Source organism: Gambusia affinis, linkage group LG24, assembly GCF_019740435.1.
Source record: "Gambusia affinis linkage group LG24, SWU_Gaff_1.0, whole genome shotgun sequence".
Lineage (NCBI taxonomy): Eukaryota > Metazoa > Chordata > Actinopteri > Cyprinodontiformes > Poeciliidae > Gambusia > Gambusia affinis.
The window spans coordinates 8,131,029-8,149,825 of record NC_057891.1 but is presented as its reverse complement, the minus strand read 5'-3'; the positions used below and the strand labels follow the sequence as shown (position 1 = coordinate 8,149,825).

General features: G+C 41.1%; 1 protein-coding gene across 8 annotated transcripts in view; it reads right to left on the bottom strand.

Moving 5' to 3' along the window:
• Positions 1–18,797, bottom strand: part of raph1b (Ras association (RalGDS/AF-6) and pleckstrin homology domains 1b) — a 41,270-nt gene that overhangs the window by 15,192 nt on the left and 7,281 nt on the right. For 4 of the 8 annotated variants that reach the window (XM_044110424.1, XM_044110430.1, XM_044110431.1 and 1 more), the window contains exons 1-2: positions 7,208–7,228; positions 66–185 (exon numbers count right to left, since the gene is read on the bottom strand). In XM_044110424.1, the coding sequence (XP_043966359.1) occupies positions 66–185 (120 nt within the window). In that variant the 5' untranslated portion in view covers positions 7,208–7,228. Of the gene's footprint in view, positions 1–65; positions 186–7,207; positions 7,229–10,133; positions 10,214–15,837; positions 16,007–18,797 lie in introns of those variants that run through there. The other 4 variants (XM_044110427.1, XM_044110426.1, XM_044110428.1 and 1 more) reach the window with 3 other exon arrangements.

The window sequence follows — 18,797 nt, the reverse complement described above, 5'->3', positions numbered from 1 at the left end:
ATTAGCAGTGTTACGGTTGCCATGGATACAACCTCTTCCTTATTTCCTCCTGCCTGTCTGCCTACCTGTGTGAGCTTGTCCAGCTCACCCAGCCAGGCCCCAAACATCTTGTCCAGGTCCTGGTCCTCCTTGTCGCTGTCCTCCTCCGCCCCGTGGTCCAGCTCGTCGTCCGACACCTGATCCATCTGCACACACAAAAATGTGAAACGACTATATTATAGATTATAGGGATGGGATGAGAAGACACCAGTTTATTCCAGGACAGCCAGTGAAAGTGATGCAGGAGAAATTAAAGGCCACACACAACATTTAAGGCCACAATAAGGACTGAAATGTGTTAAACTGAGGGACTTCACAGATGTTTTTAGTGACACAGCACCCCCAAGTGGACAGAAAGAGTAGCTCAGCTGAATAGAAATGAAGTCATTTCATTGGAAAGCAAAACGTTAAATCAAGAAGAGGCTTTGTTTCAACTGATGGCATAAATAAAAAGATAAAACTTAAAGAATAGGCACATACTCTTAATAGGAGTTTAGACTGTTTTATTTTATGAACAACTTTTTGATTTTTAATCAAATTTTGTCAAACGTATCTACATCTCTAATCAAATACAAAACAAAATCCACCGCATATATGTGCGAGAACACCTAAAAATCTTGAAAAAACAAATGAAAATCAACCTTTCAAGTGTCATGGAAAACAGACATTTTTCTGAAGCAAAAATGCTTTTGAATCACCACCTTTAATACAGCAAATACTTCCATTTATGGATAATAATTTAGCATCTTTAAAGGCAACATATTGAACCCAGTAAAGCTGCAGGTAACATTAACGTCTTAATATGGTTGGTGGTTGGAGCTGAAAAGCAATACGTGAATATTTTAACTAGAACATGAGGAGGAGATATTATCAATCACAATATGAAGATCTGTGGACAGTAAATGTGAGTCGATCCTTTGGGACAGTCCAGCAATCTCCATCCAGAGCCGTCTGATGGACTATTCCCCACTAATCCCATTGATGTTTTCAGACGGTGTCACTATCGTGTCAGTCACCAGTTGGGTCCGTACAGAACCAGGATTAACCCCTCTGATGACCCTCATTCGTTTGATCCAGCAAAAGATTTGGTTTTTTATGCTTTTATGGGAATTCCTGAGCTTCTACAGGAAAAGCTGTTTGAAATCTGTGCTGTGTTACAGGAGAGAGGTAAAAGCTTGAAGTCTATGTGGCAGTACTGGATGGCAACACAGACTGAAACCCCACAGCAGTTGGGAGACACTTGTTACAGTGTCGCATTACAGCGTTGATGATGGATAGCTTCCTGCCTTGGCATTGGGACTTGGCCCATCAGCTTGAATAAGAAGGTGGGATATGCATGTGCAACCTAAAAACAAACCAAGTAAATCTGGGAGCGAACGTGTTTGAAATTACATCCATCCTCTCGCAAGCGAGTGTGCGAGGCGGAACAGGAAATGGCCTGGATGTGCAGAATTCCTCATTTCTCTTATGACCCGCTCGGTGTCAGGAAACTCCAGCTGTCCTTCTGTTTTCTGCACCACTTACTGGGAAGAGGAGGGACATGAGGGTGTGGGAAGACGAGTTGAAAATTAGGTCCAGACTCCTCCACCCTTATAGGCATCAAATGGACCATTTACTGAGGCCTTGTGGTTCACCAGATTACAATTCAGTCATTATTTCTTGATTCTTGATTTGGGTACATGTGGCTCCAGCGACACTCACCAACACTTGATTCAGGGTTACTACACATTTATCGACACAATATTTTCTAGACTCAAATTTCAAATAGGAAAAACAGGATCCATGGTTTAATTTTGTCAACATTGACCCAGAAAATCCTTAGGTTCCATATCTTCAAGACCTTTCCAGCCTGTATAGAACCCTGATTTAATTTACAGCAGATGAAGTGTCAGTCTTGATTAAATCTAGACAAAAATAAGGTAAAAAAAAAACAAAAACAAAAAAAAACCCCAGAGTAACAATCAGTGCATAACCTAAAACAAAGCAATCTTCGACAATGACTCTAGTTATGTCATCCTAATGGAATAACAGCCTCAACCAGAGATCCTGCTGCAGGTTTAAGTGAATTACCACCTGCGGCCAGCTTTTAAGCTTATGGACCATGACCTGGTCAAGATACAGGGCTGGAAGGAAGCTGCTGTGTGTCTGAGAGTGTGTATGTGCAGGAGCATCATCACCACTGAAAGCCAGCCATGGCCTTTTCCCTCCTGATACAGAGCTACGCTATTCTTTCTTGTCTGAGCATGACCGACATTGATCTGGATGGGTCAGAGGTCTAAACTGAATGAGCAGAGGTCAGAGGACTTCCCAGAGGAGTCTCTTTTCCTAGGTCTTTTTGTGAACAATTGCTGCTGTAGCTGACGAATCAACAAAAAAAGGAATAAAGAGAAGAAAGTAGAGTCTGTTTTTGTCAGAATAAGATGCACCAATTTTCCAGCCGATACTGATTATTGGTTTTCTTTGAGGTCTGGCCTGCAGAATCTGATTTTGACAGTTTCTAAAACTTAGGAAATCGAGATATCTTGAACACATTAAATACATTTTTTACTATTTGAATTTTATCAGCCAGTCACTGCATGGTCACAGCGGATCAAGGAGAAACCGATCAAACTTAGACCAACTAACTTGTAAATCGCTAATCAGAAACAGAAAGGCAGTCTTACACTGAAAAACTTTTCTCATGAAACTAGAGAAAGTATAGCACTTAGCCCTGACCACAGCAAAGAGGTGGGAGGAGGAAAAGCGAAGGAAAAGAACAGATATCTATCTTTAGCCGTTCATTTCAAAGAGTGTCAAGCAGATTAGAAGAGCGCAGAGTAATGACTGTGTAACAAAAGAAATGGATAGTGTATGTAAATTTTGAATACTGCTGATGAAACGCTTAAAAGTGTTGGATTTTTGGTCAAGCACCTCTCCCTTTGTGCACTGTGTATTTTTGTCACCAGAGAAAGTAGGTTAATAAGTGACTAACTCCCTGACTTCTAGTCACATGACTTGGAATGTCTGGTCCCGCCTGCAGGATCATTTCACACCAAACTTGACACACAAACCACTGATATCATGTCAGATCAAAGGATTTGGTTGATTATGTCTTTGTCATAACAAAGCTTCTTGGTAATAAGTCTCTCGCCATTAGAAAGTCCTTAAATTAAATTGCACCACATCTGTATAGATTATACATTTGTGTGTGTTGTACCAGAAGAAAAAAATCCCTTTTTTTCGGTACAATTGATTGAACTGCATAACGGCAAACAACTTTTCTTACTTTTGCACCAAGTTTATAGTACACTTAAAAAAAACAAAACAAGAGATCTACACCAGGAGGCCCCAGATCTCTCTGCTTCTTTCCATTAGTTGGAGAAAAATGCATGAAATTACATCACAGGTCAGGCTGGGTCTTCTTGGCTGAATCCTCGCTAGATTCAGTTTGTGTAATGCCGACAGAGTATCCCTGACCATTTGGTTCCCATTAAAACGTCATATGAGATTGACTAACAAGTTTTATGATTCAGCTTTCAGGCCAGACAAGTAGTAGTCTTGGGTCTGAGGAGTTTACAAGGACGGTAAGTTGCTGATGTCTCAGTTAGCAACAGGCATCAACAGTCCTGTTTAAAAAAATAAAAAAGCCATGGTTACATGTTCTACGTGTAACCATGAAACTCTGCTTTCTGTTCACTGAACTGGGACAGAGAAGCATGGAAGTCCTATCTTGCCTGATTCATGACCAGTGTTTCCAGTTAGCATTCAAATACCAAAACCTCAATAAATGTGGGTTATAAATACATCCTTTCATATTTCAGACAGACAGGAAATACGAGGGCTGAGATGTGGAAAATTTACATAGCTAAATAAATAGTTTGGTGGCCAAATACTTCCGCTTGAGGTAATTTTTCCATCAAGTATTTCTAAACAGGCTATTTCTAGATTAAATGTTGTCACCATGAACTGAAAACTGAATCAATCTTGTTCTAATATTCATTTCCCTGGCAATGCCACCTCCCAACTGAAAAGCCTTAACGAATTATATAATACTAGCAAAGTGAGGCAAAATTAAAGGGAACCACTATGGAAAATAAGAGAGTAGGGAACAAGAGGTCGTTAACAGAAACTCACTGAACTCTAAGAAAGGATGAAAAGCTGCTGCGGTGCTTGGCTGTAAACACAGATTGGGAATTCTTCAGAGTTTAGTGGGATACAAACATTTAAAGCTCTCAAAGTCGCTGGCAGCAGATGCAGGAGTTTCACCACTGCTAGGAGTGGCTTTGAATCGGTCGGGTCTGAGGATTACAGCTAATAGGCCAATTAAAATGCAGTACAAAGTTGGAGGAGAATAATTTGGGGACAAAGTGGTGCACTTAACCCTCCTGGTGGGAAAACATGTTCACAAAACAATGCTAACGGCTAACATTAGCTTCCGATGCTCCTAGCAGGCTAAATCACATTTGAAGCCAATTAAACTAATATAAGATTAAGCTACTAATGGGTTTATTTTTAAGTTGGTGTGGAGCATAATTTTCATTTTGCATGCCAAAAAAAATACCATTAAAACTTGAGTTTCTTAATCAGGTTTATTACATTTTTGTTACCCTAGCAGCTAGTTTAAGAGGCCCCTCACTGGTTGCTGATCATGTTGCCCTTTTGTATTATTGCAATCCTGCCCTTTTCAGACTCAAATTTTTGATTTTTTGTGGCCTGTGCTACTGTTCATCCCTTAAAAAGTCAACTAATTAAGGCAAGACATAAAGCAGTTTTAAGAACACTGGAGACTTGAGCATGTTTCTGATGAATATCTCTCATAGTTTAATCAATTAAACTAATAAGCAAATATATATATATACATGCTATTTATATACAGTATGGTCCAATTTGAAGATTTCCTCAACAGGATCAATTTCATCCTCTTGCTCATGTCATCCAGTATGAAATGTGCTTCCAGACAGATTATGACTCATGACTTACACATACATGCATCTAGTTGTCAAAATAGCCTGTATGGGATAAACTGAAGTCATAAAACAGACACTGAAATCCCAAGACATGAGATATCACAAATGACATTCGGCATCACAATGAGCCAGCTTAACAGCCTGTAAAGCCCATCTTGTGGTATCGCGTGTGATGAGCCTGTCAGATCGAGGCCTTCGTCAAAGAACAAAGCCTCCCGGTCTTGAATGCTTGGTCTCACTGCCACCGAGATATAAAACAGATTCGATCTCTCTGCAAAATGTGAGAACGTCTAATGACTTCCAGGCCTATGTTTGCAACACAGATGATAGTCACTCACTCGTATCCGCTGCTATTTACCCTTTTCTTTCTTGTTCATGACTAAATCCAAACCACAATTACACAGAAACCATATAAAGCAGTACAAACCTACCCACTCACTGTGGAACTGAAAAAACCCTCTGCGTATAAAAGGAGTGGCGTTTTGTTTCAACTCCAGCTTCTAACTAGCTGTGTCTGACCAAAACCTTTGACCTTTAGTGAATGTGATATTTCAATCTAAAGGTAACATAATAATGTTTGAGATGGATAAATACTGGGTTGATTCTAGTTATAAAAACAAAGATGAAGCCTATATCTGATAACTTTCTGCTTACAATTTTCTGTACATGACAATTTTGGGTAATCCCCAGGTAACTGTGGCTCATCTTGCAATCAGAAAGATGTGGGTTTGATTCCGCTTCCTACTGCCACACGCTGATATGCCTCTAGGCAAGGCACCAAACCTCAATGTTTTAGCATCTGTGAGTGCAACTAGGGTAATGCGGCTCTACTGTAGAGCACTTTAAGTGGTTATAACAACAATATAAATATAAACTCAGTTCATTGTTTGCCGGTTTGTTTGCGTTTCATGAAGTCGGACGTGAGAAATGACGACTTCCAGTTACAAGCGGCCAAAATTTTCATGAATAACAGTTTTTTGGTAACTTCACAGTCATGGTCAAGCTACTCTGCAGGAAACCCAGACAGAGTTTGCAGTAAGCAATGCTAAGGGAGCTAAATTTAAATCGCTAATACAGGAAAGTTAAGCATGCCAATTCTACCAGTAATCGTGCACAATTCAATCTAAATACATGATGTGAGAAGAAATCTGTCCTTTGACGCAGACACGTTGCAATAAGCAATAAATGAATTAATCGCATGACAAATTAAAACCAGAAGCTGGATGAAAAAAAGTCTTCAGTCTGATGCACCGATCTTAACTACTCTTGTTTTTTAAAGGGGAGTTTTGTTTGCACAGACTTTGTAATTAATTTAGTTTATAGTATTTATTTATTTATTTATTTATTTTGCTTATTTTGGATATTTAAAATTTCTTCCAGTTCAGTGTGAAAAGTTCACTAAGATTTTAAGTTTATTAATCTTTGAGAATTTGTTCTTGCCTTTGCGGTGGTATTACTTGAAAATGGTTTCAGAGCAACAATTTTATATTTATTGCAATAACTTCTGAGACAATTTATTATCCAGCAAATTTTGTTGTTCTTCAGGGCCTTTTTTCAAGGACATATGTTGTTCTTTTTGTATAGTTGTCTTTTATTTAGATAAATTTGGAGGATTGTAATAATTTTCAGTGATGCAAAAAACAAACAAACCTTTAATCAGACAACAAAATATCTGATTAGTGCCTCTTTAGCAGTCACCGATGTCTGGCATAATTTCTGAAATGTGGAAAATACTGTAATACTTTTGTTATTAATGTCACTGTTTTTTCATATCAGGACTGCGGTAGTAAAAGAAGTGACATAGATCACATAGAAAGGAGGGACTGTTGTGAGGAGCTGGTTAAGTGCAGCATCGGAAGAAAGGGGTTGATGGATAGACACAATAACGGGGGAAGAGCCACCATTAGACTGTGAATAGAGTCCAGGGCTGATCGCCAAAGCAGCGGCTCTGGTGACATCAGTCAAGCACGAGCAACGGCCACCAATCAAACGCACACATACGGAGTCAGGATCAGTCGAGCGTGGCGTGACACAGCGGTCCCGGACGGTTTATACAGCCAATTAAGAAGGAGGGGTGCATAAAGAGCTGACGGGGGCCGGAGAGAGGAGAGGCAGACAGATGGAGAGCAAGAGCTGCACAAACCCAACCTGGAGAGGAGGGGGATAGTGGAAGTGCACGGTCACACTGGTGGGTGAGAAGTGTGAGGACGCAGCAAGCTCACCAGTATCACGGCGAGACGAAATTCAGCAGCAATTGTCATGGCAACACACGTGCACACGCGCGGATCTCTGCCACACGAGCCTCATCACTCGCTACGCTACGCTAGTCCCTGCAGCCACAAACAGAACAACCATGTGCTGGGTTCCATTGTCTGTCTGCACGGAAACATCAGCAATAAAATAAACAAGAAACACAAAGGTTGACCTGTGCAAGGTGACAGCTCTCAAAACGTCAACTCTGTTCGCTCATGAACAAACATTACAGAGGATGCGTCAGCTTCCCTGTAGTCCAAATGTGAAATCAATATTCCTATCTTTTCCCTAAAGATATCAGGTTCCACCCAGATGCATACACTCCATATATACACACAAACAGAGGGGCTCAGGTGCTCTGCTGTAATATGTTCACACACCAACTTTTAAGCATGATGCAGCACTGCTGCTGCAGCAGCAGAGGCTGGGAACACAGAGATTATTTATTCAGCGTTTGGTCAGCGGAGGGTTTAAATAAACCAGACTGCCACCTGCAGTGTGATTTAATCAGAGTCAATGCTGCTTCGAATCAATGCTTTCTGCAAACAGGTATCAAAAAGTGGCATACCTGACAATGTTATATGCCGGAAAGCTTTTAGAGAATGTGTTATTTATCGACACTTCATATTTCTGTCAGCGTTTCCCCGCAAAGGCAGTCAGTTTGATTAAGCGGACAGAGATTTATTGATGAAACAAATTACATTAATCACAGTAAGCATGGTTGTTTTTGCAGGGATTGTGAGCTTCTTAGAAGGATCAACAACATTTGAGTTGCATTATATAGTTGGTGCCATTATGTTTTCAGTTTAGGGCTGCAGCTGACAATTATTTTAGTAATTGATTGAGTATTCTGATGATTAATTGGATAAAATTTTCAAATTCTGCAGATATTTCATTTAACCATATAGGTCGTTTTTTTACACAGTATTAGAAATGCAACAAAAGATGCAAATAATGACGTCATTTATTAAGTAAGAAAACTAATTTTATTTTGAAAAATGACATAAATGACAAGGATATAGGCAATCCTTGAGTGTACGTTTGATCAATTGAAGCAATTAAAAAGTACTGTCTGCTGATGTGTCCATATCCCTCCTGCAGCTGCGGATAGTTTGTTCTCATCCGTCTCATCGGGCAGACCCGAAAAATTTGCCGGACTCGTTTCCAGCCGTACCTCCTCCAGCATTCCTCGCTGTGCCAAGAACGCACAATCGCATACCACATCCCCCCCAAACGCCTTCATGGGCTGCATCTCAGAACCAGCAGGAGAGATCGGCTCAAGGGTGGCGTTTTGGAAGCGCCTGAAGAAAACAGTTGCCATGATAACTGTGATCAGCTGTGCGTGATGCGCACGGCTGTGGCGACGGGTGTGCCAACAGCTGAGTGGAGGTGTTAGTGGGAGTCTGTGAGTGACACTGAAGCAGTGTGAATCGCCACAAGCTCAGGTCTGGTGGATTATTTGTGTTTGTTTTGTTTAGCTTTTCCTATCAGAAGGTCTTGTGCTCCGTGAGTCGTCGGCTCATCACAGTCACACAATGTTAAGTCAGTAGTCTAAACACAGATTCATCTGTCCGAACGACAGAGAAAAGCAGCAGCTTTATCTTTTTCTCTGGCTGAATGAAGCCCACAGTATCGCTGCATACTGCTGGTCAGCTGGTTGAAAGAAGGATTCTACAAGTTATTTTGACTTTGTTTTTAGGTAGGAATATTTGGGACAATTCTGTATCAAAAATTGAAAAAAAAAAAACTCTCAAATATGGTACAATCTTATTCAAAAATGTCTAAACCTCAAAACTGACTGTTCTCAAGTGGTTATATTGTTGTATAACCACTTGTTAACCATTGTCAATGCCAGTATTTTTATCCAGGCATTGACAATGCCTTCTAATTCTACTTTATTCCTTTTTTAAAAAAAATCAAACCAAATCGCCAATCAGTTCTATACTTTACCAATTTCTTAAAATTAGTTTACTTCTGATTGAAGTACAAAAAGTAGCATGTTTAATTTATTTCCCTTGACTGAAGTGCATTGGATCATGACATTAAACACCAAATACATACCAAACTGTGACTGTTGTGTACCTTTACAACCCTAGTAAAAAAAAAAAAAAAAGTACAGTGCATATTCCTTGGTTTTCTGTGGAACATAACGCCAATTTATTGGTGAAAACTGGGAATGGCGTCCTGTGTTAACCAACAGACCTCCATGTCATGCTGTGAGAATCTCTGTCTCTTTAGTAAAGAAATAAGTTCAGTTTGACAACCAACGACACAAACAGCAAAGAGGAAACTTTTAAATGCTTTAAAGCAGAACATCTTTCTGCAAACCACAGCTACGATTCAACCTCACATGCTTCCACTTAAGTCAAGAATTATCATCTCCTTCGGTGAGAAAGACTCCCCTCTTCCCTCTCATTTAGCTCTGATTTACACAACCTTCTGGAGGCTTTTTGGGGCGTAACCTGTAGGCTCCTCAAACTCTGAACTCACAACAACAAGCAAACAACACAGATCTCTATTGTCAACAGGGAATGCCACTGAGTTAAAAATGCATTTCAGTCAGATGACTGATGGTGCTGGTTTGAGAGCGTAGAGGCCCAGACACGCATGTCGGCGAGACTGCATTATAGCCAGGACATTAGGTCACCAGAAACAGAGCTTCACAGGAAGCTGTCTGCAGGATTCCTACACATTTCCTACACATTTACAATAGCAGACACCAAAGTTCACTTATAAATATGGCAGAGCTGGAAAAGACCTGGATCCCATTCCACACTTTAAAAAACTGTATAGGAACTCTGGGCTTGATGCTTTCCAGAAACCTGCCCTTTCTTTCCCCACAAGGAAAAACAGCAATGCCAGCATTTACCAACTATAATTTACAGGAACTCTTACCTCTGAAGTGGCTTTTCTTTTCTTCCTACTGAGGGTAAAGGTCAGACCACCACTCCACTCTGCAGCTGGGCTTTTATCCCCTGGAAAAAAACAATAAACAAAACGGAAACCATGATCAGACATGAGCAAGTTTCTGACTGAGCCTGATGTCAACTCGCTCAAGTTGACATCTTTAGTCAAAACGCCACAGACGGACTTTCGTGTTTCTATTCGCGCTGCAGAAGAACAGAGACACTCGACAGCTGGAACGGATCGCAGCGAGTTCTCCGTCACAAGAATGCCGAGGATTAACTGGGAAGGGTGCTTGAGCGAGAGACTTAACTGTGCTCAGACAAAATGACTCGCACAGTCAGAGAAATGTTCTCTGTGAAGTTCTTAAAGCAATCAGCCAGTGTTCCTGCTAACACTTTTAAATTAAAACAATTCAACTTATAGGGAGGAAAACTACCCAGATAAATCCGCACAGCTGGATGAAAACGGTACCATGTCTTACCCAGTAATTTCTAACATGAGTCAAAGCACAAGCCTTGCTCAAACTATTAAGTATGTGTGTCAATGTGACTCATGAGTCTGCGAGTTTTAACACTTCAATGGGTCATTTACTCACTACAGAGCTGAGTCATACATTAGGAGGTTGCTCAGGGTAAGTAAGCATTTTAAACAAACATTTCTACACACTGCGGCAGTTTTGAGGTCATTTTGAGCAAAAACAAGCCCACAGCATCACAGATTCTCAACCATACTTAAAAGTGGGGAAGAGGAACCCCACGTATCATAGATCCTCTATTGTATTTAACAATGGGAATAATGTTCATTTGCGCTCCTTTTGGTGCCACATCTATTGACAAAGTACTGCTAAAAAACTCAATCTAACTCATACTGGACCAACATGCTAAATCAAACTGTAAATGTGACTTAGTTGTGGAGTGTGTGAGAGGGAGGCAGCTGATGTTGTGGCTAACTCCAGTGAAGCTGTTCCTGCTGGCCTCAGCTGTTTCCTTTGCTTTCCTGCACGCCAACTGTTGTTCGGACGCTGCATGTGGCCTTACAGGCAAAAGAAAACCGAGCGTGTGTTTTCACAGCAAACAGACTCCCTGCAACAACGCAGAGAGAGAGTGCTGTAAAGAGACAGTATGATGACTTGAGTCATCCTTCCACACGTGCCATAAAAAAAATTATGAAAAAAAAAAACAGAACATAATTGCCCCATTAGATTACAGGTCAGGCCGCTCTTGTAATTTGCAGACGGTCGACGCGTGATATCACTCAGTCAACACAAGGCTATTGAACAGGTGTGGCAGTGACACATGGGTCTGCGCAGCTGCAGGGAACAACAGTTGCCTCAGTCACAACAGAGAAGGGGCCGCTTCGCAGCTGCTCCGCTGCTGAAAACAAAGGCAGGTCTGCGGCACACGCGCAGACAAACAAGATCGGCTTGCCATCAAGACGCAGAAGTGCTACAAAAGCAGCTCAAGCTTGCTTGTATATTCAGGAGGGAAAGCGTCTATTTAAATTAAAGTGAAAGCAGCCCACTCCAAAAGTATACACACCTACCTTGTGTCATCAGTTAACGTCACACACAGGGTTCAGTGTGGTGGACACAGGTGTGTCCTTGTCTCCCCGGTCTAAAAGTTCTGCTCATTTCCTGTCTGGAGCAGGAAGTGGGAAGAAGGGAAGGGCTCTGAGCGAGCAGGGGCGGTTATGATGTCACTGCAGGAAATAAAGGCAAGATTGTGTAGGGGGGTGGTGGGGGAGTACAGAAAACAGACGATGGCAGAGAAGGAGCACTTCAGAGGTTTACAAGCATGTCTAAGATGGTGAAGTTCACACAGCAGCACACAAATCATCTGCACAAATCAAACACGATCCTCAATTCTCTGAAGTTCTGCTTTAAGAGGGCAGTTTTTGGTAAAATCAACTTTTTTGTGGCTTTTTTTAAAATCATGTTGTAATGTTATGCCCTCCTCAAAAACATACATGGAGAGTCGCCTTGATTTTTTAGATGCATGGTTGAGAAATCCTTCAATCGCTCTGGGCAACCAGCTATGCAAAACGCCTGGGTGGACCCAGCTCCGCCTTCAACATGCAGCCTCACCTCAGAGCAGCTGCTCCCAAACTTCTGTGCTCCCCTGCGACACCCCACTCAGCTCCTTCAGACTAGCCAGCAGCAATTAGTTGGAACTGTGCATCTGCTTACCTCATGTTAACTACTTCTCAGTGCATCACTGGTAAAAATGTTGTTAAAGCTTTAATAGAGGAGTCCTGAAGGCGGAGTGTCAGAAAGAGCAGGAGCATCAAATTTACCAAATTGTATTTCAAGTCTTTTAAGTCATATTTGACATATGACTTAAAAGGTAATCAAAAACACATAATACTGCCCCTTTAAAGTGTTTTAACCAGACAGAGCTAATAACTGGACCACAGTCTGTTTTCTGAAAAAGGCAAAGCTCAGCGGTGACCCTCAGCCTTCCTGTAAAGGGTGCAGAAGCCGACCATCAGCCAGCCATTTGATGATGAGCCGCGAAGTCGGCCGGCAATGTGAAGGCATTAGTATTGATCAGTGGACTGCTTTTGTTGCAGGTCAAGAGCAGTCGACCTCTTCACTGGGTCAATACAAAAGAAAATTTAAAAAACAAACAAACAAAAAATAAAATCACTGCTAAAGTTGTTCGATCATCGGTGCCTTTGAATCGATATATGTAGAAGGAACGCTCCGCTAGAAGGTGCTAGGTTCGAATCCCATCTTTGGGTCTTGGAGCTTGCATCTCCTACCTGTACATGCATGCATCCTCTCCCAATACTCCGGCTTCCTCCCACAGTCCAAAGACATTAAGAAACATCTCTAAATTTCCCTTAGGTATCCAAGGTATCCAAAAATAATCCCCGCTATCAGGTATTTCAAACTCAAAGACACAAACCACCAGAAACAGGTTCTGGGTCAACCAGTCCTTTTTGCATTTAATGCCTTTCTACTTTCATGTCTTACCAACTATTTACTCAACCACTGCATCTCAGTTTACTGTTAGTAGTCAAATACTTATGAGTAATTATAAAGATAAATCATCTTAATAAAACTCTTGGGTCACTTTATTGGCTATGGTTTGCTTCACGGATGAGATTACTTAATTATTCGATCCACTAACCTTCCTCAGAGATTTTGACCCATAGATTTGTCACCTGAACATCCGTGATGTTCTGTTGAATTGAAATCTGGTGACTGTGGAGGTCATTAGAGTACAGGGAGCTCATTGACATGGTAAGAAAATCAGTTTGAAAGGGACTTTAGCTTTGTGACAGAATATTATCCTGCCGGAAGTGGCCATAAGTGGGGAAAACGGGTTCAAAGTGTGCAAAGAAAAATCCTCCCCCACCGATTAGACCACGAAGATTTAGACGTTATCATCTAGATGTCACAGCTAAAACTGAGTGAGAGTCCAACTGGAGGAGGAAAAGCTCTCGGACCATATTAGCATTTTATGAGGCATTTTAGCAAAACTTACTTCACTTTGATCAGAACTATTGAAGCACTTAAATATCATGTCACATCCCTACTAAAAGCATCATGTTCCTCCCCTCTGATTGGCTAATTTGTTGTGTAAACAGGCAGCGATCTAATACACTGGCTGGTTAAAGTACAATTTCATTAAATATGTTTTATGTTACACTGTTTTAATTAGATTTTATATTATTTTCTGAAGTCTTTAGACTTCACCATATTTCCAGTAATTGTTCTCATCCTCATTTGTGCCACTCTACTCTTAGACTATGACCTCTGATCAACCTCCAGCAGAAAATATTTATAGGAACTTAACTTTTTGAAGTCCCACTTTAATTATTAAATGATGCTTGTTGTGAATTGTGCCGTGGAAAGATAATGCAGCACCTCTAGAAACTTTGTTTATTTTTCAGATTTCTTCACCGCTGTTTGTTATTTTTTAAATAAATGTGCAAAATATAATAACTTGAACAATATTTTTCAAGCAGGATCCACATAATTATGTTACATGTAAATTTGAACCAGAAACAATGAAAAAGATGAGCTTCTTTTTTAAGATCAGAGCTTAAATCCAGTAGTGAAGAAGTTATTGAGACAAGCTCTACTATTATTTACCTTCAGCTGTTTCCCCTCATTCAATTCAGTCTGGTTCTGATTACAGTGAGCCCATCTCCACTCCTCAGTGGGATTCTCCATGCTCTTAGTGAGCACTCGCCCCCAGGAAAAACCACACATGGTGGGAATTATGGAATAATGCTGTGTCAGGAATGTTCCCACGATGGCCAGTGGGATCTAATGGAGGTCCCACTGGTTGGTTGGCAGCCGGTTGGGTTTAGCAATAACACGCATGCAACGTTGCACAGTGAAATTCTTCTTGTATTAGCCCACATTTTGGACCTGCTGCTTCCAGGCTGGATCAGAGACGCTCCTTTGTGATTTATTTGCGCCTGGGTTTTGCTTCACAGACAAAGGAATATTGTGTACTCCATAACCTCACCACTGGCATGGTTCTAGAGCAGCTGATATTATTAAAGGTACACATCTCTACTCATTTACACTGTCTTGCAAAACTGTTCACACCCTTCCAACTTTTCCACATTCAGTCAACGTAAAAGTGAAAAAGTTTAAGGTTATGACTAAGTTCAACTACTCAAATTTAAGACTTAATTAAGACCCTTACGAATGCAATTTGAGAACTGCATCACATACAACGAAAACTGAGTATTGTATATAACAGCAGAAGTGAGAGATAGGCAAAAACGAATGTTGTCCAGCAGACGGGACAAATTTACACTTACCTATGATAGACACAAAAAAAGCTAGATAGCTAGCTAGCAAGAGTATGCTAGCGGCTAGTTAGCGGTAGCCTCAACCACCTTGAATCACAGATCCTGACAGAAAAGCCCCACAAGAAAAATGAACTTCATAGGATATATGAGATTAAAAAGTCCCGCTACCACATATTTAAGGCTAACGTATTTTTTCTAATATATTTAAGAAATTTTAAGGCCTTTATTTTAGATACATGAATTTTAGACATTTTAAGGATGTGCGGACATCTTGGTGACTGCTTTTAAAAATCCCAGCTATCGTGGGGGTCAAGACACAACAGTGACCTTTCCCTTGAGCTCCAAAAGCAGATAAATGGGCAAACAAAGGGGCAGGTTACGTTTTACTCACCAAGAGGAGTTGGCACGTGGACCAAAATAATCAGAAATCACTGGAGAGTGAGGATCAGCCAAACAAAAAGAGATTACAAACGGTACTCAGCCACCAACTTAACCCAGAAACTCGGTCAATACAACCTTGTAGTCACTTTCAAAGCTGCTGGGGTATTAGTCCGACAGATTTGGATACAAACAGTCGCACATACACACATCGCTTTATGAGATTAAGCTTGTAAGTTTGAGTTACTGTCAAGGGATTTTGCTTCAAAATCTGTGCCAATCCAGTTCTGCTACTGCGAGCATGGCCCCGCAGCCTTTATTGGCCGAATTCTTTCTGCATTGTAGGTTGCTGCAGTGAAACTCTAGATTCCTTCGCTGTCCTCAATAAACCCTGACGTGAAAAAAAATAAATAAATAACAGAGCAGCCCTCCCAGTGTTAGCTCTTACAGTAAATCCAGAGCACTACATAGAGGCGTGTGAGCAAAAGAGAGACTTCCAGATTTTGGCAGTCGATGCGAGGAAAAAGAGGGATGATCTCACCGCTTCCAAGTTGTTGTCTTTCGGATGAAACCTCTTCCACCCAATGTGTTTCACATTTTCCTAACAGGTGCGCCTCTGCTTCCTCCGGCCTTTCTGATGGGGGTCACTGCTAACGTCGAGTTCCCACCAATGAGCAGGGATATCAGCCAGCTTCCCCACCCTTCCTTGAGGCTTCACTGCCCACTTAAGTGCTGCCTGTCAAAGACATGAGCAGGGTAACTTTCCTAAATGTGGCTAGAAGATGCAAGAAGTGCATATTTAAAGAGTGCTCAGCCCTAGTTTTTGGATCAGAGCTGGTTTGCAGCTTGAACTAAGCACAGAAACACTTGAAACAGTTGGAGGATTTCAATAATGTATGGCTGCACCCGAGTAAGCGTGTCAAGCTGCAGAACAGCTTCTGTGGCTGCAGTTAAAGAAGAGGATGACTTGAAGAATCTGTTTCAGTTTTATAATTTATGGATGAGTCCAAGGGGGGATTATGTTAAAATAAACTGAACTTTTCAAATGTGTTTTGGTTTAACGGAGCAGTTAAATTTAGCCACAAAACAGTCACTGAATGGGTTGGATAATAATTTTGAATATGTCATTTGTAGCCGCTCAGCAGGGGACTCTTAAATAAGGTGGTTTTCCTCATATTCTTTCCTTGTTATATCCCAGTTGTAGTTTTTGAAAAATGTTCACGTAGATATTAGCATGTTTGATTAATGAGTTGTTTTCTTGTAGCCGTTTCCTGATTCATGAGGCTCAGAACCCATCGCTCTCATATGAATGGCACGTTTTTTTGTCATTCCCATTTGAAAAGTGGTTAAGATTCAGTTCAGAGCTGGCAGTAACAGAGTTTCACGCAGATGTGAGCACATGTAAAACAACCGGAGAACAGTTTTCTTCTTCTTCTTCTTTGCGTGATTCAATGTATCCAATGTTACTGAGACGTCAGTAGAAAGTATCTAGATGTACCACAGTAATACAACGTCATGGATTACCAATTAGAAGATGAAAAACATCCTTATTAGTTGTATTCATGTTTTTAGGGTTTGCTAATAAGTGTAGCACCTGTAATTTGTTTATTTATGATTATTCAATAACTAAAATCCAACACAATAAACTGCTTTGAGAATAGTAACACCACCAGATTAAACTACATCTGATAGCCTCATAATGTTGCCACTATTACATTTTCCCCGAATAACAAATAAAGCTGAATCCTCTGTGGATTTCACTGGAATTCAACCAGAGGTCAACGGTTCACGCAGCGACAATACGTGCCGCTCAAAGCGGACGTCGCTCACCTCGGCGTTTCAGGCCGAAAGGCCGGCATTTTGCAGTGGCGTGGGAGAAAACAGCAGTTTAATTTGTTTACATCTGTGTGTGGTTCCTCCATCACCCCAAAAACAGAAACAGAAGCAGCTTGCGCAAGTCGACACGGTGGAGTGATGAAAAGCTGTTGTGGTTTGATGAGAAGGACGTGAACTCTGCTCGGGTTCTGCTTCTGTTTATCTCGATAGGAAGGGTAATCGCTATTTCATTTAATTCACTATAGGATGTAAAGCAATCTAGTGAGTAGGATATAAATCCTGCTTCTCCATCTGCAGCTCATGAATCACCTGGTCTATAACTATGGGCCAAACAGAACAAACGTATCTCCTCTGAGTTAGCACTTTGCACACTCTCAGTAGGGCTCCAGCTTGCCTTAAGCATTCCATGTCATCTCCGATCCAAAGAGCCATTATCCTGAATCCGACTCCACAGACATCCCATGCCATACATCATCCCACCTCCCTACTGTTGTGGTGGAGCATAATCTAGACCCGTGAAGAAAGAAACCAAAAGCCATAAATCACATCTTCTGCGTTCTCCGCACCGATATTGGATACAGCCGCTGAAATTTCAGACGATAAGTCCCACAGGGAGTGGATTTGTGTTTTATTAATCTCGGATGTAGAGATCAGATTTGGGGCAACTGCTCAACTTTATTTGTCAGTGGGTGCACAAAGCCAACCCTTTGGCGTTTACCGTCTCAGGCGTCCATCATGCTGACTGCAGGTGGGAAATTTGACAACACACGAGGTGAGGTGCAACCAGAAACTTGAAAATATAGTTTATCATAATTAACACAACATCAGAATCCAAGCATATCATGTGTCAGAATGGCCTAGTCAAAGTCCAGACCTAAATCCAATTAATAATTAGTAAAAAGGTTAGAAAACATTCAATCTGACAAACACTGAGCTATTTATAAAAGAAAAATGAGAACATTTCCTATTGTTATTAGTGAGAAAATGTTGAAACTATGAATCATTTTGCTTCTTTTTCAAACATATGCACTAGTTTGTGTTGATTTGTCACAAACATGAAGTCTAGTTTTTCATGTTTTCTCTCAGGTGGATACATTTAGCCAACAGACAATCAGCCAGGAATGAAATGGGCCATCTGCAGTACAGTACAGGATAAAGGAAAAGGGTGAGGAGGGGGACGGAGGGTGTCACCCACCACAGAGCAGAGAGAATCGGCCACCTGCTTCTAGCTGGAGAAACTGTCGTTATTAGCTGCCTGAGCTGCTTAGACAAACTACAGGAAAAAGATCGAAAATGAAGAACAGAATAATAATAATAATAAAAAAAAGAAGAACATCTTTAGGAGAGAATATTCGCTCAAGCTTTCAGATTACTGCTGAAAACACAGAGCAGAGCGAGATGATGGCCTCGTTCTGCCTGCTCTAATCAGTGGAGAACTGGCTGCAGTGTTCATCAATTCCCCCCCTCAGCGCAGGCAGGTCATCTGACACACCTCGCTTCCTGATGAGGCATTCGGATCCTAAACCGTGCTGTTTTTTGTTGTTGTTTTTTTTAAGGCATAATGCTTTATTGTAAGTAAATGCCTTGGAAAAGGACAGGCAACAGTGCAAACAAAAGCATAAAAGGGGTGTGACTGGACCTCAAAGTGTTTATTTCCATCAACAG